We start from the raw sequence: 24,683 nt of genomic DNA on the forward strand, positions 1-24,683 counted from the left end.
TTAAAATACACTTAAAACCATGATTCTTAAAAATATAATTATGTATAGTTTTATATATTTATTTCTTAATTATATGAAAGAAATAAAATCGAAAAAATGGTAATTTAATTTTTGGTGCTCGTCGCACCGAAGGAGGAATCGAACCTCTGCGCAGAAAAACTACGCCAAATGATTTGAAGTCATACTTAGCAACCATGCTAACTCATCGGTGCATTGCTTAAGGTAAATATAAAATATAGTGTATACTTTAGCAGGAAAACAAAAAAAATTAAAATTTTTTATACATTAATATATATATATATATATATATATATATATATAACATTATAATCATATTAATCATTGACATAAGCCTATATTTCTAATCTTAAATGAACTAAGAATAGGCTATAATTTTAATAAATATTAAAATGTTACATATATAAATATAAATGCCTTTATACCTTATTTTATATATATGTGTAATATTTAAAAAAGAAAAAAAAAGAAGGGTATGAAGAAAATCCATCACATTACAAGACATTTATAATACTTAATATTTTTTTTATTAATTCTGTTTTTATGCAATTAATTCATAAGCAAAAAATTAATGAAATAAACACATTATATGTATTGATATGTATTTGAATATGTTATATTGGAATATGTTTATACTTAATATTTTATATATATATATATATATATATATTTTGTTATTTCCTTACCTTTTCATATTTATATATTTTTTTTTTTTTTTCGCCAAATATTACAAAAATATATATGAAATTGCGTGATAATAATGTACAAAAAGTAATTTATATGAAAAAAATAATATATACCTTATACCAAAAAGGAAAAAAAAAAATAAAAATAAAATAAAATCAAATCAAATCAGTAAAATACATTTATAATATGAATTATAATTAATTTTATGTAGAAATATAAAAAAAATAAATAAAAACTATAATATATAGTATATATATCATTTTTATTGATTAAAATATATATGATTATATTATAATTTTGCATAATGTAAAAAATAAAAAATATATATATATAATTAACATAATTCTTTAAAAAAAAAAATAAAAATTCTTTTTATTTTAATTTTAAATAATATATATTTATATATATATATATATATATATATATATATAATTTAATTTTTTTTTATATTTTTTTATTTTTAACATGCTTTAAATTTATTGTAAAATAAGTTATGGGTAATTGGCGCAGTTGGTTAGCGCGCGGGTCTCATAATCCCGAGGTCGTGAGTTCGATCCTCACATTACCCAACCGGGCCTAAGATGTAATGCCTTAGCCTATAAAATCATAAAAACACCTGTTGCCTCAACACCAACATCTGTTATTTTATTTATTTTAAAATATTTTATATATATATATTTAATTTATTATTATAATTTTAAAAAAATAATAAATTTTTCCTTTTTTTTTTTTTTTTTTTTTTTTTTTAAATTCATTCAAAATAAGTGTCAATAATTAGGAATATAATATATATACCTATATATTTTTGAAAAAAAATTATATTTTTTTTTATCTTTTTTAATAATTTTGGAAAATAATAACATTACATAAATTATTAATATATTATTTAAATATATAATAATATTATAATTAAATAATTAACAACTTCTAATTGACTTTTGAAGAAATGTATTTTGGTATTATAAACTTTAATATATGATGCTACAAATTTTTATTTTAAAAGTATAGAAATAAATAAATAAATAAATACTTAGAATTATTAATATATCTATCATATTAAAAAGGATTCCATTATATTAATTATAAAATAATTGCTATTATATATAATCCCTTAGTATTAATTTCAGTTTTTTTTTTTTTTTTTTAATTTTAAGAAATACAGTTTTATGATTATATTACTAACAAATAAGAATAAAAGAGAAAACAAAGAATAATGAGAATGTATTATTTTAGTCCATTTCTTTTATCATTTTATATATAATTATCATAATAATATCATTATTATATATGTTTTTATAATTAATACATTTTTTCGAACTATATCATAATTAAAATTTTAAAAAACGAATTATAAAATGTATACAACGGTTTTTCTCTTTTTTCTTTTTTATTATATTTTAAAAGTCTAACGTGATCAGAATTAATAATTTATATTTTATTTATATTTATAATATCATGATAATGCAGGATAATTTTAACAATGGTATAAAATTATTTAAATAATTATAAATTCAACAATAATAATGTATATTTTGTAAACCAAATAACCATAATTATGTATATATATGTATGTGGATATATATATATATATATGTGTTCTTTTTTCATTTTAAATATAAAACATATTATTAAATGTTATAAATTCAATATAAAACGATGAGAAAATATAACATTTTATAATATATACGATATTTAACAAAAATTACACTTAAATAAAAATGTATATTTAAATGTTATATATATTATATATATATATATATATATATATTTATACACATCTAATAATATTATATGACACGAGTAAAAAATTCGTTGATACCATTTTTTCATTTATATTATTATATGTATATATAAATATACATTTTTTTTTTTAAAGTATAAAAAATTACTCTTGTGTGCAAATAGGGATAATATATTTATGTAATTATGCAAAATATAATTTTGTAAAATAAAAAAAATATATAAAAATTATAATATATATGTATATATTTGTTTTTTTCATACATAATAAAAATGACGTACAATTTTTTTTTTTCATTTATTATACAGTGTTTTTATTTTTCCAAATATTTTGTGCACGCACTTTACATTTTTATTTTTTACAGTATATTTATTATTATGAATAATATAATAAATATTTCTTATGATATATATAACATTAAAAAAAGAAAATAACATAAAACATAAAATACAATTTCAAATTGTATGTGCACATGTAGAAGTACTTTTTCTTAAAATACTCATACATATATTATTCTACAAATATATAAATATATATATATATATTAAATATATAAGTTAACATATTTATTTGTAAATATATTTTTAATGTTTTACTTTCATATGTTGTTGTTGTGCCTTTAAAATGTACAGTTTTATATATTTTAAACACATATATTATATATATATATAATATATTTTATTTTTTATTTTTAAAATAAAAAATTTTTATAAATTAATTTCCATTATATATATATATATATATATATATATATATATATATTATATATATTATATTTTTTTAAATAGTAATATATTTAACATAAAATTCATTCCTGTTAATATTGATTCCTTGTTTTTTTTCCATAGGAAAATATAAATTTATATATATGTTAATTTATAAAATACTATATATGCACTCCAATATATATAATATATATATATGTATATATATATTATATATATTATATATGTATATATAAATATATATATATATTATATTTATATATTTATATATTTAATTTTATAATTTCTTTTAATAAACATAAAAAAAAATTTTTTTTTTTTTAATTTCCACGTTTTTCCAGGATTATTTTTTAAATTTTATTTCTTAAAGTAGAAACCAGAAAAAAAAAAAAGAAAAAAGGATAAAAAAGAACGCTCATTTTATTATCAATTTTGAGGAAAATGTTATTTATATAAATAATTTCCTTTAAAAAGAAAAAATTAAATAGTATATTTAAATATATTATTTATTTATATATTTATTTATGGTGTTTGTTTGTTTGTTTTTCTTTCTTTTTTTTTTTTTTTTTATATCTTATTTTTTTTTTATAGAAAAGTATTTTTGTGTTCAAAATGAATAATTTGTAAAAAAGAAAAAAAAAAAAAAAAAAATTTATATAATACTTATATATAAATACTTTTTGAAAAATATATTTTAATTTTTTTTGAAAATTAAAAATAAAAATGAATAGTATGAACACATATTCCCCTTTATATAGTTCCTATGAAAATATAAATATATATAAAAAGAATAGGAAATTTGAAGAGGATAATTATGAAACATCAACTGCTAATATATCTTGTGATTCTAAGGGAAGAATATTAGTAAAAGGTAATAAATTTATGATACAAAGAAATATAAATATATATATATATATATATATGTATACATATGTTAATATATATTTTATAATTCTCTATTTTGTGGGTGTAATTTATAATATTATACATTAAATTTTTAACCAAAAAAGAATATAATATTTGTATATATATATATATATATATATATATATATATTTTGTATGTATGGTTTTATATATATTTTTTAATTAATATATATTTTATTTTTAACTTTTTGACCTTCTCAAAATATGAAATTAATATGCAAAATGATTTTCAATTGTTTTTTTCTCTATTTCGAAAATGTGCATTAAAACTATATATTTATTTTTTTTTTACTTAATATATTTTTAATTCATAATATATTATTTTTGGTTTTTGGTTATCGTCTAATTTATACAAAACATAATTTTTGATAACCATACAAAAATGAATTTTACATTATTTTTAGTTAATTAAAAATATTTCCTTTCGTACACACACATATATATATATATATATATGTAATATTTTATTAATTCAAAAACATTTTATCTTTTTTCATTTTTTTTGTTTTTTCATCCTCTTTATATAAAATGTAATCATTTTTATTATATGTAAATAGATATTTATATGTGTATGTATTTTTTAACCTTATATTTATATATGTTGTGCATTTGTTGAACTATATCCGTCTTTTTCATTTATATATAATTATATATATGTATACATTAATTTCTTTTTTTTTTTTTATATACATTTTTGAAAGATATATATTAAAATATATTACTAGTTGTGTCTTTGAATTTTTTTTTTTTTTTTTTGTCTATTCATTATTTTTTCATTTTTCCTGTATATATATTTATATATTTATATTTATTTATTTAATAATATTTGAGAATATGGCGAGATCATACATTATACGACTATGCCAATATTACATATATTAATGTTTTTCTACATTATTGGTATATATACTTTGTACATATATAATTGCATATATATATATATGCACAATATATTTTGAATCCTTTAAATGTTATATTATCTTATTTTACTTATTCATCTATTTACTTCTTTTTTTTTCTTTTTCTTTTATATATTTTTAGAAAGTGAAAATGATAGAAACGAATCTATACAGAAAAAGCAGATGCTTAGTTCAATGGATAATAGAAAAACGAATAAATCTGAGAAACATAATATTTCTTCTTATTATAAAATGAGAAAAAAAGCATCCAATCATTTAAAGGATAAAGAAAAATTGAATAATAATATAATATATGCGAAAAATCCACATGCTAATAGGTATGATAAATATTATTCTTTGAATATGAACATCATGAATAATATGAATAATATGAATAATATGAATAATGTGAATAATATGAATAATGTGAATAATATGAATAATGTGAATAATATGAATAATATGAATAATGTGAATAATATGAATAATATGAATAATGTGAATAATATGAATAATGTGAAGAGTATGTATAATAATAATAATAATAGTAATGTTTATTATCGAATTAGTAGACAAAATATAAATGGGAAGGAAAGATTATTAAATAGGTATAATATCATGAGGCCACAAAGGTCAGCTGATATGTTAATTAGGAATTACTTATATAATGATTTACCATATGAAATAAATCAACAAAATTTAAATAAAAATATAAATGATAATAATGCAGGATCATTTGATAATTTAAATAAAACAGTATTTGAGAATTATAATAAAAATATATTGGATGAATATAATAGAAATATTATGCAATATTACAATAGCAATTTAAAGAATTATCGTAATTCATCCTTTGATAATATATATACAAGATATAATAATAATAATAATAATAATAATGTTTATAGTAATAATAATGTTTATAGTAATAACAATATTTATAATAATAATAATAACAATGATAACATTAATAATTCTTTTCAATTTAGTAAACAAGAAGGGCTTATGAAAATTTACAGTAATAATAATAGAAACATGAACGATTATGTTGTTAAGACAAGTAATATAACACGAGCAGCAGATAACACATGTGCTCAGGAACAAATTAATATTCCTACGTATAATAAAACCGTTTTATTAAAATCATCCCCAAATACTGAAAATACTTTTAACAAAACCTTATCAAATATTTTGAAAGAACAACCAAAAAGAAGTAGTATGTTTTCTTTTAATTCTTCTGATTTTTTTAAAGATTTTGGGAAATTAAGAAAAAACTTTGTAGGCAAAAAAAAAAATAAAATAAATAAAGATATTGTAATAAATGGGAATATTTTTAATAATAAAATAATAGATAATAATACATCAAATGCAAAGAGTGAAGGGAATAGTACTCTTCATAAAATTTACAATTTTATATTTCCATCAAGTGTAAAAAAATTACAAAAGAAAAAACAAAAACTACAAGTAATAGAAGATAAGGAAAAGAATTCCAACAGAGCGGTTGTAATGCCTTTAAAAAATAAGATAATATATATAAATGATGCAAATATAACAAATGATAAATTTAAGCATTCTTTTGAAAATTATAATTATCATCAAACTAATATTCCTTTTGTAAGTGTAACAAATTATATGAATAAGGATTCAACAAAAAATGTCAGGAGTTTTTCTTCTTTCGACGTTAAGGAAAGAATATCTCCAAGGGTTATACGAAATGGTAATATAAACAATAATAAAAATAATAATATTAACAATAATAATAATAATATTAACAATAATAATAATAATATTAACAATAATAATAATAATATTAACAATAATAATAATATTAACAATAACAATAATATTAACAATAACAATAATATTAACAATAACAATAATATTAACAATAACAATATTAACAATATTAACAATATTAACAATGATTTTGTGAACGATAGTAATATTAACAAAACTGTTAATATTCATAATAATAATAATAATCTAAATAATTATAGTAATACTATGAAGTCAGTGGCAAAAAATACACAAAAATTATCGGCGCAAAAAAATTCCTTGGTTAATGATAAACATCATACATATCATGAAAAATTAATAACCAACATTTATCAATTTACAGGAGGTCAGTCACAAAAAAGTTGTAATATTAAAAATCAAAATGTTAAAGAAGAAAAAATAAATAACACACAAATATCATATATTAATAATACAGCATATAATGATTATACTAATTTGCCAAATGTAGAAACATATGTGCTTTCTGAAAAGAGTAATAATCTAGAAAATAAAGAAGATAACAATATAAATGAAAAATTTAAAAATGATAACAATGTTGATAAAAAAAATAATGATGAAAATAATATCATAAAACATAATGTTAATCAAAATAATAATGAAGTAATAGTAATGAATAATCAAACAGAAGAACAAATAAATGATAATAAATTTATAAAACCATTAAATAATATAACAGGAATAGATCCAAAAAAAAAAAATATATACAATACAGTTATGCATATAAATGACAAAATGGATTTGAATAAACACGATTATAATTATAATTATAATAATATAATTCCACATAATTATATAAACAGTTCAGATAAAATGACAAATAATTCTTTGCATATTAATAAAAAAGCTGATGATATTTTTCAAAATATGATATCTAATAATGATACTAATGTACCATGTGTATATGTAAATAAATATATAAATAATATTTTTCAAAATAATAATCCATCAAATGTTACAAATTATATTAATACAATTAATATGAATAAAGCACCAATAACTATTGATGAAAATAGTAACAAATTGGATAATAATATTAATTATGAAAATGTTACCAAAAATATGATTTATAATAATTACACAAATAATAATGTATTATATATAACAAAGGAGAAAAGTGATAATAAGCTTAACAATTCAACAAACCATTTAAATGATTTAAAAAATAATTATTACGTTATAAATCCTTCATTATTATATATCCATAACAATAATAATAATATTGAGTGGAATAAACAATATACAAATAATTTTAGCAAACCAAATTTTTTAGATAAATTTTTTTATGAAAAAAAAGTGGAAAGTATACAACCACATCATTTAAATCAATATTATTATAATAATCAAAATGTAAAATATAATCCTTCACATATTAATATATTAGAAAATAAATATGTGAATCAATTTACAAACCAAAATGAAAATTCACTATATAATTTTACAACACATCATAATAACATAAAAAATAATAATATAGATAATATATTATTATTGGATAAAGCAATAAGAAATCAATCGATTTATTACAATAACAATAAAGGAGACGATGAAACAAAAAGTGCGGAACACACTACTAATCCTTCCATAAATTTATTAAAAAATAATTATGAAGATAAAAATAAAAGTAATTATGTACATTCAATTGTATCTATAACTGATAAAGACAATTCAATATATGCAAAAAATAAATATGCAGAAGTGGTAACTAAAAATAATGAAAAAAGAGAAGATGCCATTCACAAAAAGGATGAACAGTATATTTTTAATAATAATGATAATAATAATGATAATATTCACAATAATAATATTCACAATAATATTCATAATAATATTCACAATAATATTCATAATAATATTCATAATAATATTCATAATAATATTCACAATAATATTCATAATAATATTCATAATAATATTCATAATAATATTCATAATAACATTGATGTTTCCTCTAGGGAGAATTTCTTCCAACATGATATTCAAAATACAAATCAAATTAATAATAAAACAATTCTTGATATAACACAAAATGAAAAACCAAACGCAACAAATGAAAAATGCTTGGACATAAATAACAAAGAAAAGAAGAAAAAAAAAATTAAAAGCGTTCATTACGATATGGATGAAATATTGTCCTTAAAATGTAAAGTTTATGATGAATTAGATACATGCCTTAAATGTATAAACAATTTGACCAAAAATAAAAAGTTATATGAACAATTAAAAAAATATAAGCATAAGCTTGACAAAGATACCAAAACAAAAAAGTTATATGACGAATGTACATCCGAAAAAACGGGTTCCTATTACACTATGAAAGATTCGTACATATCATCATTATTATGTAATGAATATAAATTAAATCATATATTAAATAAGAGTAATAACAAAGTATCTGACGATAAACACATTTTATCTTACAACCATCATCATAACAAAAATAATAATATCAATGATATTAATAATATTAAACATATTAGTAAATTTGTTAATAAGGATAATGAGAAAACTTTGAATAATATTAATATTTTAAATCATAATAATAAAGATCCAAACAGTGGCGTTTTCTTACCTAGTGATAATACAGAAAGTGTTATTTACAATATGAACAGAAATAGAAAATTATGCGATAACAATTTTAATGTATCCAAACATGTTTTATATAAAGATTCGAAAGGCACTGATAGCACAAGAACAAATTTTTATGATGATTATAGTATGTCCTATGTAAAATCAAATGTAGATAATGTTGAAAAAAAAGAAAAAATCAAAAATAATATAAATATATCTGATAAATATTTCTTATCAGAAACTGATTCTCCATATATAGGGAAAAAAAAAGCTTTAATGATTACATTAAATTATAATGGTTTATTAGAAGGATGTGTAAATGACACTGTAGATATGTGTGATCATTTAATGCAACGTTTTGGATTTAATGATTTTATATTATTGAATGATTGTAATTTATGTTATAGAAATTTTGTTACACAAAAAGCAAATAAAAAAAATATATTAAGTAATTTACATAATTTTATTGTTAATTCAAATAATGGAGATATATTATTTTTCTATTTTTGTGGTTATTCTATAAAATTGATAGATTCCAAATTTACAGAAAATTATAATTTTGCTTTACTTCCTCAAGACCATTCAAAAAATAATTATATATATTCAAATGAAATATTTAATATAATAAAAAAATTACAAGGAGGAAAACAATTATGTATAATATTTGATACTACATATACTTCATATTTTGTTCCAGTACCTACTTCAATAACTTATAATAAAAATATGAATACAACTGAAATATATAAATATAATAATTTTTCTTCTAATCAAAAATATTTAAAATCGTTGAAAACTTTTGGGAAAATAAGAGATAGAAATGTTGATTCGATTTTTGTTGAAAATATTAAAAAACCATTATTATATGAAATTTATAAAAAGGAAAATGATACTAATACAAATGATAAAATCATCCTTGTCCCATCAATCTTTTTCTTTTCTCCTGATTGTAATGATAGAAATGATTTTGAATTTTCAATCAAAAATAAAGTCAGAGGTAATAAACTATAACACATACTATAAGAAAATAAATATGTATATGTAAATGAATAAATAAATAAATATATATATATATATATATATATATATATATCCTTATGCATAGTTGTATATTTCTTTTTATTTATTTTTTATCTTAATTATAATTTTTTTTTTTTATTTCCCTTTTATATAACCCTTTTTAGGTTTATTGACATACTGCTTAGGTAAAGCGATCGAATTGCTGAAAAACGATTTTTCTTATCATGATTTATTTGTTGCTGCATCTCAAATATTAATTGATATAAAGAAGGAATATAATTTGAAATATGTAAAATTTAAACTGTCCTTTTTAAATGAGTACTCACCAGATGACATCAAATTTTTATCACACGAAAGTCTTTTCTTAAAGAAAAAACTACAACTAGATGAACCTTTATGGAAACCCTCCTTAAAATTGAACAATTTAAATCAATATATTCAAGATATTTGTAATATGGATGAAAGGAAAATGTTAAAAAGTTCAAAAAAAAAATGTTTGCTAATTTTTATAAAGGATATTAAATTTTATACGTACAAAAATATAGATACAAAAAATGAGTACTTTGTAAGTTGCTTTATTAAAAACAAGAATGTCAACATATTGTGTGTCAGGTAATATATAAACATAAAAAAGCATATCCCACTTAAATTATGCATGCCAATATTAATATATATATATATATATATATATATATATGTTCATATTTTATTTTTAGACGTAATAATACAAAAGAACAAAGAATTGTTCAAGATAAAATATTTTTCCTAGAGTACATTACATTGAATGTAACACATATGGTAAGAAAGACAAAATCGATATATATTACAAAAAATTTTAAATTTTATGTTCATCTAATATTAATAATGTATGAATATATTATTTTTTATGTACAGGAAAATGCCAATATTTATGTAGAATTATTTAAGAAAAAAAAGAAAAATTATTTTGTAGCAAGGAGTATATTTAATATAAGGTACATATATATACATATATATATATATATATATATATATATATATATATAATTATTTGAAGTAATCTTATTTGATAATCTCATTATCCATATTTCATTATTTTTTTTTTTTTTTATAGAAATGTGAATGGAAAATTCTCTCTTTCGGATGAAAAGGTATTTACACAAAAAAAAAAAAAAAAAAAAAAAAAAAAAATACATCCATAATATGATATGTATTAATGTAAAACTCCCTTTATAATATACCTATATATATATATATATATTTATTTATTTTCATTTTTTTTCTTTTTAGAAAAATATTATTGGTATTATCGATTTGAATATTAAATGTGTTTCCTAAGGATATTTGTTCTTTATTAAATTCCACTCCATCTTTAAATTTTTGTGTTTATGTTTGTTTTATTTATATATAAAATGATAACCTTCAATTTGAATAATTGAATATGATGTTTGTATTATTCCGTATATATATGTAACCATAATTATTTAAATATAACCATTATATTTGTAAACACATATATATATATATATATATATATATTTGTGTATGTGTTGTTTTCAATTTTTTTGTTTGAATAATGATGAATATATTATTGTCATTTTATTATCCGCTTTCAGGATTTTATATAATTATTATTATAAAAAGTATAATAATATTTTTTAATAAATCCGTCATTTTTTTTTTTTTTTTTTTTTTTTTGTCTTTTTTTTATAAACCCAAAAAGTTTTGAAATAAAATAATTCGTTTTAAAAAAATTTATAATATTTGTATTATTAAAAAAATATATATAAATTCCTTGAAAATTATGTTTTAATAGATAGGTATAACCCTATTTGAATAAATAAATATTTTCATATATTATTAAATAAGCAGATCTAAAAATGGAAATTTCATTTTAGAAAATATGTTAATTATTCAAGGTTGTGTTATTTGTTAATTAAACATATGTAATAAAAAGAAAAAAAAATTATAAGGTTAAATAGTTTCCTTTGACAAATATTAAAACAACAACAAAAAAAAAATTATAAAAAAATAAAAGAAATAATCAAAAATTAAAAAGAAAAAAATAAAATATAATAATAATATATAATAAAATAAACGAAAAATAAATAAATGTATAATATATATATTATATATTTTTTTGTTAAAAACACATGGGTAGTAGGGACTCCTCAATATTTCGCAGAATTTCTCGAACCTTCGTTAATATATTTTGATCTTTACATATAATCTCTCTATTATCCATGTCAACAAAAACTTGTACATCATTATTATTATTATCCTTTGCATTAAATTTTAAGATTTCATTTATTTCATCATGTTGTTTTAAGTCAACAGCTATAATTTTTGAAATATAATCAAATAGAATTTGATCATAAGAGAAGAGATTTATTTGCTCATCCAAATAAATATTATTTGTATTAGAATCTTCAACATTTTGATCTTCACATACATTATCATCTTTAAAATTCTGTGAATTTTCATTATCATTATTTTTTAGTTTTAGTTGTTCTTTTTTTTTAATCATTTGTAACGTTTTTTCTTTTAAGATTTCTTTTGAGATTCTCTCGACATTAGTAAAATTTTCCTCAACATAAGATATAATCATTTCATATATATTATGATCAGTAAGCACATCAGCAATAGGAATAGAATTTTGATTTGTATTCATTGTTTCTAAAAATTCAAGAATTAAAAAATTAATACTGTCTGCAATTAAGTCATTTAACGGACTTGATAACCAATTAATTTTGATCATTTTATCGTCTTTACAATAAATAATTTTAATATCTTTTACAATAATAAGATTATCATCCATATGTGTTTCTTCGTATACATTAATAATTACATTATATAATAAATCAAATCTATACGGAAAGCTTATATTAATAGTTTGATCAATCATGGCTGTTTTTAAATTTGTATATTCATAAATATCATTAGGATAAATAAGAATAGGTACATTTTGTGGTTCTGTAATTATAATTCCTTCAATTTGATTATTTACATTATGTTTTTCATTTGAAATATTATTATTTATATTATGTTTATCATGTTCATCAACTTTATTTTTCTTCTTATCTGAAATTTGTAAATTTTCTTCATCATTATTTATATCACCCATTTCATTCTTTACAGATATATGTTCATCATTAGCTATCATTTTCTCTTTTTTCATTTTTAATCCTTCTAACTTAATTTTTTTATTAATTTTTTTAATATGTTCAGATAATTTTCCCAACGAAATAAGAGAATCATTTTGTTCAAAATGGAAAGACAATTTCTGTAAAAGTTCAGGAGTAAAAACAGATAAATATTGTTTTTCTTCTATTAATTTATTTTTCAATCTATTTAATTCATTCTTATCACCGTGTACTAAAACAACATTAGGACATTTTAATTTTTCTATGAAAGTTTTGGTTTGATTGAAATCTGAATGAGCACTAAATGATATTTGTTCAAATCTACATTTTCTCTTAACAACTTTATCATTTATTGTTACAAATTCAGGTTCTGTTTTTAATTCATCTGCTAGGGTACCTTTTACGGTATACCCTGTTAATATAACACCACTTTTTTTATCTGAGGCAATAATATTAAAAATATTTTTTGATATTCCATTTTGTAGCATACCAGGGGAAGCCATAATAACACATGGGTTATTGTCTTGATATAAATAACTAGATATTGATTCAAGTGATTTAGCATATTTCACATATTTAAAATTAAATGGGTTTTTTCCTTCATTAACTACCTTCTTTACAAATTCACCACATAAATTTATAAATGTTTCATAAATACATAATGATTTAGTAGCCATCGAAGATATATAAAAGATTGGAATATTTTGTAAATGTTTATTTTTATCCCAGTGTTCTTCTAATATAAGTAATAATTCTTGAGCTCTACCTAAAGCAAAGACAGGTAGTAACACTTTTCCTTTATTATTTATCATACTTGTTAAAATATTTAAAAATCGTATTTCTCTTTTTTTTCGATCATCATGAACTTTAATACCATATGTACCTTCACATATTAAAACATGTACATCAATATTTGGTATTTCAGCTATTGGAATATGTCGATCAATTTCTCTACTATAATCTCCTGTATATAAAAAACGTATATTATTTATTTCTACTAAAAACATACAGGCACCTATAACATGTCCTGCACGATATGCTGTAAATTTCACATTTGGGAATTCAAAATTCTGATGGAAATTTAATGTTTCTATTAAATCCATAGTTTTATCTATATCATTTTCATCATATAATACATTACTATTACCATCACCATTATCATTATTTTCATACACATCACCATTATCATCTATATTTTCATCACTTGAATATTCATTAGATAACAACATATTCCCATTATTTAATCCATTATCATCTTCACCACCTTTCTTATTTTTGCTCAGCTTATTCTTATTAACAACGTTCATATATTTCTCAATACGTGCATAATCATTCCATAATAAATAACAAATGCTTTTTGTAGCTTCTGTCATAAATATACGACCTTTAAATCGTGTTTTATTAATTAAATATGGTAATGCACCGCTATGATCCATGTGAAAATGAGTAATTAAACATAAGTCCACTTTAGATATATCATAAGCATCATAAATAGGTAAACAACCGATACCCATAAAAGCTGGATGAATTCCACAATCAAGCATAACTGACGTTTTATCACATTCGATAATAACGCATGACCTACCTACTTCACTAGCACCCCCTAGACATACTATATTTATATTACTCATGTTTTTAAATTTAAATCAAAAAATAAAATAAAATAAAATAATAAATTAAATAACAAAAAAAATGAGGAATTATAATAAATGGTACACATAAAAAAAAAAAAAAAAAAAAAAACATATATATATATATATATATATATATATATAAATCCTTTTTCCTATTTCTTTTTTTATATTTTTTAGTCATTTCATTTTTAATATATCAATATGCTTTATTCTTAACATGGTCTCTTTTACAATTGAAAGTTATTATTATATGAATTCCACAACATGTTATATATATATATATATTTATTTATTTATTTATTTTTATACTTAATTTTTTAATCAAATGATATATTTTTTTTAACATAAAACATTTTGCTATCTCTCAAGAAATAATAAAATATATACCCATATAATAAGAATATGTTTATCTTCTAATTATAAAATATTATGATGAAGAATGACGCATATATAAATATATATATATATATATATATATATAAAATTTTTTGTTTCATATTTCTTATATACAATAATTTTTTGTGTTCACACTTTATTTTTTAATTTCAAACGCTTCCATTATTATTATTATTATGGGGAAAAATATATATAAATATAAACATTTAACAGTTTTTACAAAAATTAAATTTTTAGGGTATTATTTTTTTTGTTTTTTGAAGAACAAATTTATTATTATGAATCTATAATATATTTAATATTATGTAATATATTTTGATATCTTACTATTTTTCTTTTTAATAACATACAAAAAAAGAAAAAAAATTATATATCATTACATAATTTTATAATATTTTTATAATAACTTTAAAAAAATATAAGGGAGCCCCTAAATTTTTTTTTTTTTTTTTTTCTATATTAAAAAATACGTTCATCACTACATATTTACATAAATATTATATATAATATATATTACTATGATTTTGTAATACAATTTATATATAATATATTGAAATATATATATATATATATATAATACTTATACTTTTCAGGAAAAAAATAATGCTTTCTTTTTTTTTTCTTTTATATATATTTCAGTAGGCATACCAACATATACATATATGTAGTACGTGTTCTTCTATATGATATAATATAAAATATATATTATATATATAATATAAATTTTTATGAAAGAAAAAAATATTAAAAAATATAAACAACATTAATTTGTCATAATTTATTATTTTTGTTTTTTTAATATTGACAGTTTATGAAAAATAAAAAATTTAAAAGACTATATTTTTTTCTTTCTTATCGTCAGATATTTTTAAAATAATAAATATATGTTATTATATATATATATATATATATATATATGTATATATTCTTTTTGGTACAGTTTTTTTTTTTTTTTTTTTTTTTTTTTTTTTTTTTTTAAATTATTATATAAAAATTTATAACCCTTTTAAGAAATAATCTTATTAGAATATTATAATTTGAATATTGTATAAATAATATTATAATATATATTATATATATATTATTTTATATGTATATATTTTTTATACAATATCTTATTTTTATACCTTTATGTGACAGATAAATATCTGTTATTATATATTATTATTTTATGAGATAGAAAATATAGTATTATTTTATATATATGTTTTATTTATGTAATAGGAAGAAAAAGGTTGAGGAATATTTTAATACAAATAATTACATAAAAGTTATTATATCATTAAATGGATATATAAATATTAACAATTATAGTAATAAAGAGAAGCAAGCTGGATTTTTATTTATTTTTTTATAAATAAAATGAAGAACACATATATTAAAAGGGTTATTTTTTTTTTATAATAAATAAATAAATATATATATATTATTACAAATTAAAAAATATATTGCTATAAGTTTTGGAAGGACAGTATATAATAATCATAATTAGATTTATATATATATAAAAAATAAAATATTATATTCCTAAACCAGTTGAATAATTAAATCAAATATATATATATATATATATATATTTATTTATTTGTTTATATTTATAAATTTTTTTTTTTATTTTGTTTTGTTTTGTTTTTTCCCTCTTTGTTTTATTTATTCCTTTTTTTGTGTGATAAGTATGAAAAAGTTCAAATTTAGTAAAGAAAAGCTAGCCAAAGAAAAAATAGAAAATGGCTTGCATTACGAAGCTCATCAGTTAATAAAATCCATTATAAATAGAAAGTTACAAAAAAATCAAATAAGTAATTGCATAAGTGTAATATTTTATTTTTCATTAAAATTTGCCACTGCAGAACAGTATGTTTTATTGTGTGATTTAATGTATCAATGTTGTCTTATATTAACACAACATGATATAGAATTTAATTTAGAATATGCAAATAAGATTATCGAGATTTTTCAAAAATGCCCTCCAAATTCAACAGAAGAAAAATATAAATTTATGAATAAATCCATATTATGGTCAAAAAGTGAAGAAAATGTATATGGTTATTTAGAATTTCATAAAGTAATAGGTTATGCTTATTTTGAAGATAAACAATATAGTTTAGCACATAATCATTTTATTTATTTAGATGATAATGATATATTGTATGAAATTATATGTTTATGGAGAAAAGAAGCTTATCCTAGTGAAAGTCATTTTTTTGTATTAAGAACTATTTTATGCTTATTAGTACTTGATAAATTTGACCAAGCCTTAAATCTAATTAATATGTTTGAAACAAATTTAAATAGACAAGATGTACCCTTACCTATTCAACTAGCATATCTAATTACTTCATCATGTATATATAAAAGTTTGGCATTATATGAAGATGTCAAATATAAATATAGACTTATATTAAATTATGATCCAGATTTTCAAAAATATATTAATATTATTGATGCTGCTGTTTTTAATAAGAAAAAGCATAACTTGTTCAGTATGTTCCAAAACATATTTGCATAAAAAATTATAATGTAAAAAAAGAAAAATTGTTAGGTTTATATATCAAATAATGTGTTAATATTTGCATATAAATATATGTATATATATATATATATATATATATATATATATTTTTTTTTTTTTTTTTTCTTTTTGACCTTAAAGGGAAAAGTATAAATAGATGAAAAAAATAAAAAAAAAAAAAAAGAAAGAAGGATCATCAAAAATATATGAATTCTTTTTGGTTATATAATCTGACAAAATAGATATATATATATATATATATATATGTACAATGAATTTTTTTTTTTTTTCTTCCTTTTTTTTAGTATTTCCACAGTGGGATATAATATATATTTTTTTAGCTATGTTTCCCTACTTTTATGAAATATTTTAAAGCCCACATAAATATATATATATATATATATATTCATGTTGATATGTACTTATTCTATATTGAATATGACTAAATTGGTAATATAATAATTTATTTATATTATATATATATATATATATATATATATATATATATATATACATATTATTCGTATATATTTTTTACTTTTTTTTTATATTTTATAAAAACCCCTTTTTTAATATATATATATATATATATATATATTTGTTAATTTATTCATTTTACTGAATTATTATAACTTTTTGTTGTATTAATAAAATTTTATGATGATGTGATGTAATCAATCATATCTTTTTTCAACTAATGAAAACTTTTTTATTTATTTCAATTTTGTTTATTTTTAAAAAATAAGAATATAGGCTAGCATTTTTATAAGTGTAAACACAAATATAATAAAATATATATATATATATATATATATATATATATATATATATATATATTTTTATTACACTATATTAATTTATAAATTAATTTTTTTTTTTAATATGTGCTGTGTTCACATTTTTCTCTGTATGAGTTATATAAATTAAATCATATAAATGTAAATATACATACAAAATATATGTATTTTTAAGATATACTTTTTTTTTTTTTTTTTCCTTTTTTATAACCTTCACAAATAATGCATATGCTTAAAATATAAAAAGAGAAAAAATTCTCTTCAAATAGTTTGAATGTGTATATTAATTATAATACATGTATATATAATATATATATATATATAATACATTTAAGAAATAATTAGAGATTCAAATAGAAGAATTATACATAATATTATAAAAGGAAAAAATAAAATTTATAATATATATCTACTATTATATGTATATATAATTTATTTTTATTTTATAAATGTCTATTTTTTATATGGAATCATTAATTATAAACGTTAAAATATTGAATCATTAAATTTTTTTTTATTTTATTTTTATGTGAATAAATATACTCTCTTCACATTTTACAAAGAAGAAAATATGACAAGCATTTCTCATCTATTGTATTTGATATAATTCTTATTTTTGTTATAAAATTATATAAAGAATATATATAACTCAGCTATTTTTTTTTTTTTTTTTTTTTTTTTTTATTTACATTTCTTTTGATAATACTTTATGAAAATGGAAATAGTTGGAGATATAAAAGATTCGATCGTTAACGAAAATGATTTAATATTTTATTACAGTAAATAAATATTAAAAAAAAGAAATATATATATATATATTTATTTATTTATTTATTTATTTATTGATATTATATGAATTTTTTTCTTTTCTTTTTTTTTTTGTCTGATAAAAACAAATTATCCTTTTTTTACAGGGAGCTTGTGTCCAATAAATGATTTATATAACTGGTTAAATTATAAAAATGGTATAAGAACAATATTAACAATAAAAATTTTAATATATATATGGAAATGTATGAATATCATTGTGTGTTTTACTTAATGTATTATAAAGCACCGTGAATTGTTCATAATTTATTGATGTAATAATAATATTTATATAATATATATATATATATATATATTTATGTATATAATTTTTTATATAATCTTTAATATAGATATTAAGGGTAAATATACCAAATTAAATGATCCTCATTTTTTTTCGAAAAGAGAATTTTCATTCACATGTAAAAAAAGTGATCAAGGAAAAGAAGAGATTTATATAAGATGGCTGGTAATAAAGACAAAATATGAAAGTTAAAATATAAAATAAAATAAAATAAAATAAAATGTCTGCATTTTAAAAAATTATTCTATACATATACATATATATATATATATATATATATATATATTTATTTATTTATTTATTTATTTATATTATATCTCTCTTTCTGTACTTCATTTATTTAGTCCTTTAGTAACCCTGAAGAATTTAAGAATAAACTATTATCCGATCTAGTACCTATAAAATTTGATATTGGAGCTATTTATAATTTTCCTGTTTCTCAAAAAGATCAAAAAGGAGATATTTTTCTACCAGTCCAAAAAGTACTTATCAAAAAAAAAAAAAAAAAATGAATGATTGAATTATTGAATGAATGAAATTATTTATTTTTTATTATAACTTATATATTTTAATATTTTATTTTAATTTAGGAATTAATATTTGATATTGATATGAACGATTATGATGATATTCGAACATGTTGTACAGATAAAAAGGTTTGCAAATTGTGTTGGTATGACTACAAAAGAAACAAAATGATATAGAAAAATACATTCATGACATTTTATATTTCATTATATTTTTTTTATTTATTTATTTGTGTATGTCATCCAGGAAATTTTTAACTGTAGCAATAGTTTTATTAGACACCGCCTTAAGAGAAGATTTTTCTTTTGAACACATTTTGTGGGTTTATTCCGGAAGAAGAGGAATTCATTGTTGGGTATGTTAAAACAATATCTCATTATAATGAACATATATAAATAAATATATATATATATATATATATATATTTTATTACCGTATTGATTGTAAATTTTAAATATATGTGAGATTTGTAATATATTAATATATCATATATTAATTATATTTATATATTTTTTCATTAAGGTGGCTGATGAATCGTGTCGATATTACACTACTGACGCTAGAGCTGCATTAGCAGATTATCTAAACATATTATCAGTAATAAGAAAAATAATAAAATGAAAATGCTATATATATATATATATATATATTATAACTAATATTGTTGTAAATAGTGTTTGTATGAAGTGTTCTTTATCATCGTTATATGAAGATAAAAAAAGATATTTATTTTCTTATCCTTTTTGTGTTTCTAGGGTTCAGATACCAAGAAAAAAAAAGTGTCCATTTGGGGGAAAGATAAATATCCAATGTTTGAGTAAACAAAAAAAATAATAAATAATAATAATAATTACATATACATAAATATATATATATATATATATATTTATTTATTCATTTATCCATGTTTTTAGGAGGGCATTTGATATATGCTACAAATATTTTGATGTATTAATGGAAGAACAGGACTTTTTTAAAAAAGGCTCCCCACATGTTCAAAAATTAATTGACTATTTACCTTATGGTATGAATTAAAGATATATATAAAAGATAAGTATTATTATTTCTTTATTGTTTAACATGTTATACCTTATTTTATATCTATAATAAATTAATAATATTAAAATAATATGTGCATATATCTTTTTAGCTTCTGGAAAAGTGACAGACCCCTTAAAGGCAATGAAACTTAATGAACTAAAAGAATATATAAACAACAATAATTTTAATTCTAGAGAAATATTTGAGAAAGTAATAAATTTTAATTAAAATTAAAAAATGGAAAATTAATACATACAAAATGTATATATATATATATATATTTATTTATTTATTTATTTTTAATAATTATAGTTCAGTTCTATTTATAACTTCTTAACACCAAGCAATTATTTTAAAAGAAAAAATGTGTCGGGTAATATCAATATGCCCTCTTTTGTTAAAGAAATAGTTTTCCATTTTACATATCCAAGACTCGATATAAATGTCAGGTAATGTATTTAAGTGGATACATATATATATATATATATATATATATATATATATATATACATATATATTTTTTTTTTTTATATTTTCTTTTTAATTTTTTTATAGTAAAGAAATTAATCACTTGTTGAAAAGTCCATTCTGCATACATAACAGTACAGGTACGGATTTATTTTTAAATGTGTATTTATTTATTTATTTATATTTATTATAAAAATATATATATATATATATATATATATATTATTTCTCAAAATAGGAAGAGTATGTGTTCCGTTGGATATAAAAAATATTAATAATTTCAATCCACAATCAGTTCCAACATTAAGTAATAATTTAAAATGTTTGTGTGAAACATGATAGTGTACATTTATATATATATATATATTATTCCTTTACAGAATTATTAAGAGAACAATTTGATGACCCTAAAAATTCTCATAGTATTAATAAAGAAACATAGATAATATTGAACATACATGACATAATATATATAGTATGATCATTTAAACCATTTTATTATTATATCTTAATATTTTTTTTTTTTTTTTTTTTTCCACCTTAGTTGAAGCGGAAAATAGGACATCCTTAAAACCTTATATAGATTACTTTCGTCGACATTTTATAGAGAATATTTTATTATCATGTGTTGAAAAAAAGAAACGTAATATATATACATAAAACAAATAGTAATATATATAAGTGTGTGAATTCCCTTATTTTTCTCAAAAAAATAAAATGATATATATTTTTTCTTTCTCTATACAAAATTTTCTTCTTTACTTTTTTTTTTTTTTTTATAGGATTGAATGAAAATTCAAAATATGTTGATTACAATAATATATAAAACATTTTACTATATATATATTTATATTTATATTTATATTCATGTATTTATTTTTTTTATGTTTTGAATTTAATATGCATAATTTTACTCTAAATATGTACCAGCATTTTTACTAATTTATTTGAAACTTACACTTAAAAAAAATTGTTAAACTTACAATATTCCTTATAAAAAATGAATAAAATTAAATTGAAATATGAACGAATTAAAATACTGTTTTGGAAAAAAAAATATATATAATTTTTATATAGAAGCCTCGTATAAAAATTAGAAATGTATATAATATTACATATATATATATATATTTTAATATAGTTAAAATATATTTACTATATTTATTTTTTCGTATGAATTATAATATATAATTTTATAATTCATCTATTAAAAGGAAGCCTATTATGTTAATGTGTTTTTTTATTTATATTCTATAAATATGAGGTTCAAAAATATATTTTTTTAAGTATCTATTATCTATACATTTTTGTATAAATATATATAATATTTCTTTTGATGATTATTTATTATATGGACATAAATATTTGTTATATATGTCTGTTAAATATAATAGTATATTTGCTTAATATTGTTTTAAGTTTTTTTTTTTTTTTTTTTATTTACAAAAATATGATTTCACAAGACACACACATACAAATTTATATATATATATATAATATATATATATATTATTAAATAACTCTATTATTTTTCAAGAATGATTTTTTATATCAAACTTTAAATTATTTATTAGCTGTGTATCTTATATATATATATATATATATATTAAAGATTCAATATAAATATTCCTAGGAAAAAAAAAGGAAATTATAAAAGACAAAAGATAATGTATGTAAAATGAATTCATGAACACGTGAATGATGTATATCCTTCTATAGACATGAACAAAATATATTAATATAACGAAATTATTGAGTTAGACACATATAATTTGTAATGTATATATATATATATATATATAATATCATTATTTACATATTATAGATTCTTTTAATGTACATGTCTTTTCATTTCCTGTCTTCTTTTTATTATTAATTTATAAATTAATTTCTTAAGAATTTAATTTTTCTTTTTTTTTTTTTTTTCCTTAATTCATTTTAATTTTTTTTTTTTTACACAATGAAAAATTATTTATTTATTATATAAAGGAAAAAATATATAAAATTTTTTTTTTTCAAAGTTTCTATAATAAAAACTTTTTTCATATTATCATAAATTGAAATAAATATTTTTATCATTATTATTATTTTAATATATAATTACATATTTAATAACTTTATATTCATAACATCGTAAATATAATAGAAAAAACACAAAAATAAATATAATATATATAATATATTAAAAGATATATAATACGTTCTTATGATATTACATAGAAATAACATTTTTATGCCTGTTATTAATTCCACACATACGTAGACATTATAATCATATTATATTATATATAAATATAAGGTATGAAAAATATAGTAAAAAAAAAAGTATTATGTAACATGTAAGTATACTTAAACATAGTTATATAAAATATAATGTTATTAATTTGAATAGACAAGTAGATATTATACGTACATATATATATATATATATATATATATATATATATATATATATATATGTATATAATATTTCAAACTATATATCTATAAATCAATATATTAATTAAATAATTTACTTATTTTCTGTAAGGCGCCTATATTATGATATAAGAAAAAAAAATGAAAATTAGTAGTAATACTATTGTAATCATATGAAGTACTAATATATATTTTAATATATTTTATGTATAATATAAAACAAAATATAAGATCATACATATGATATATATAAGATCATACATATAATATATATA

At 17.7% G+C, this 24,683-nt stretch overlaps 4 protein-coding genes and 2 non-coding genes across 6 annotated transcripts; 4 read left to right on the top strand and 2 right to left on the bottom strand.

Moving 5' to 3' along the window:
- Nucleotides 1-122: 122 nt before the first annotated feature.
- On the bottom strand, nucleotides 123-212 carry PF3D7_1438200. The gene has a single exon. It is a non-coding gene; the product is annotated as a tRNA-Sec (tRNA).
- A 988-nt stretch (nucleotides 213-1,200) lies between these two features.
- On the top strand, nucleotides 1,201-1,274 carry PF3D7_1438300. The gene has a single exon. It is a non-coding gene; the product is annotated as a tRNA-Met (tRNA).
- A 2,620-nt stretch (nucleotides 1,275-3,894) lies between these two features.
- On the top strand, nucleotides 3,895-11,698 carry PF3D7_1438400 (metacaspase-2; the record flags this gene model as incomplete). The annotated part of the gene is made up of 7 exons (XM_001348501.2): nucleotides 3,895-4,042; nucleotides 5,139-10,358; nucleotides 10,546-10,993; nucleotides 11,098-11,179; nucleotides 11,276-11,355; nucleotides 11,475-11,511; nucleotides 11,651-11,698. The coding sequence occupies 7 exons, from the start codon at nucleotides 3,895-3,897 to the stop codon at nucleotides 11,696-11,698; spliced, it is 6,063 nt and encodes a 2,020-aa protein (XP_001348537.2).
- An 805-nt stretch (nucleotides 11,699-12,503) lies between these two features.
- Nucleotides 12,504-15,134, bottom strand: PF3D7_1438500 (cleavage and polyadenylation specificity factor subunit 3, putative; the record flags this gene model as incomplete). The annotated part of the gene is made up of 1 exon (XM_001348502.1): nucleotides 12,504-15,134. One exon carries the CDS (start codon nucleotides 15,132-15,134, stop codon nucleotides 12,504-12,506), a length of 2,631 nt encoding a protein of 876 aa, XP_001348538.1.
- Nucleotides 15,135-17,208: 2,074 nt separating this feature from the next.
- Nucleotides 17,209-18,042, top strand: PF3D7_1438600 (conserved protein, unknown function; the record flags this gene model as incomplete). The annotated part of the gene is made up of 1 exon (XM_001348503.1): nucleotides 17,209-18,042. One exon carries the CDS (start codon nucleotides 17,209-17,211, stop codon nucleotides 18,040-18,042), a length of 834 nt encoding a protein of 277 aa, XP_001348539.1.
- Nucleotides 18,043-19,551: 1,509 nt separating this feature from the next.
- On the top strand, nucleotides 19,552-22,816 carry PF3D7_1438700 (DNA primase small subunit; the record flags this gene model as incomplete). Its single annotated transcript, XM_001348504.1, has 16 exons — nucleotides 19,552-19,621; nucleotides 19,757-19,807; nucleotides 20,003-20,118; nucleotides 20,298-20,435; nucleotides 20,544-20,626; nucleotides 20,728-20,836; nucleotides 21,004-21,078; nucleotides 21,237-21,298; nucleotides 21,396-21,505; nucleotides 21,632-21,732; nucleotides 21,835-21,971; nucleotides 22,078-22,130; nucleotides 22,229-22,297; nucleotides 22,371-22,412; nucleotides 22,535-22,633; nucleotides 22,773-22,816. The coding sequence occupies 16 exons, from the start codon at nucleotides 19,552-19,554 to the stop codon at nucleotides 22,814-22,816; spliced, it is 1,359 nt and encodes a 452-aa protein (XP_001348540.1).
- Nucleotides 22,817-24,683: the final 1,867 nt, after the last annotated feature.

This window comes from Plasmodium falciparum (genome assembly GCF_000002765.6).
Source record: "Plasmodium falciparum 3D7 genome assembly, chromosome: 14".
Taxonomy (NCBI): Eukaryota; Apicomplexa; class Aconoidasida; order Haemosporida; family Plasmodiidae; genus Plasmodium; species Plasmodium falciparum.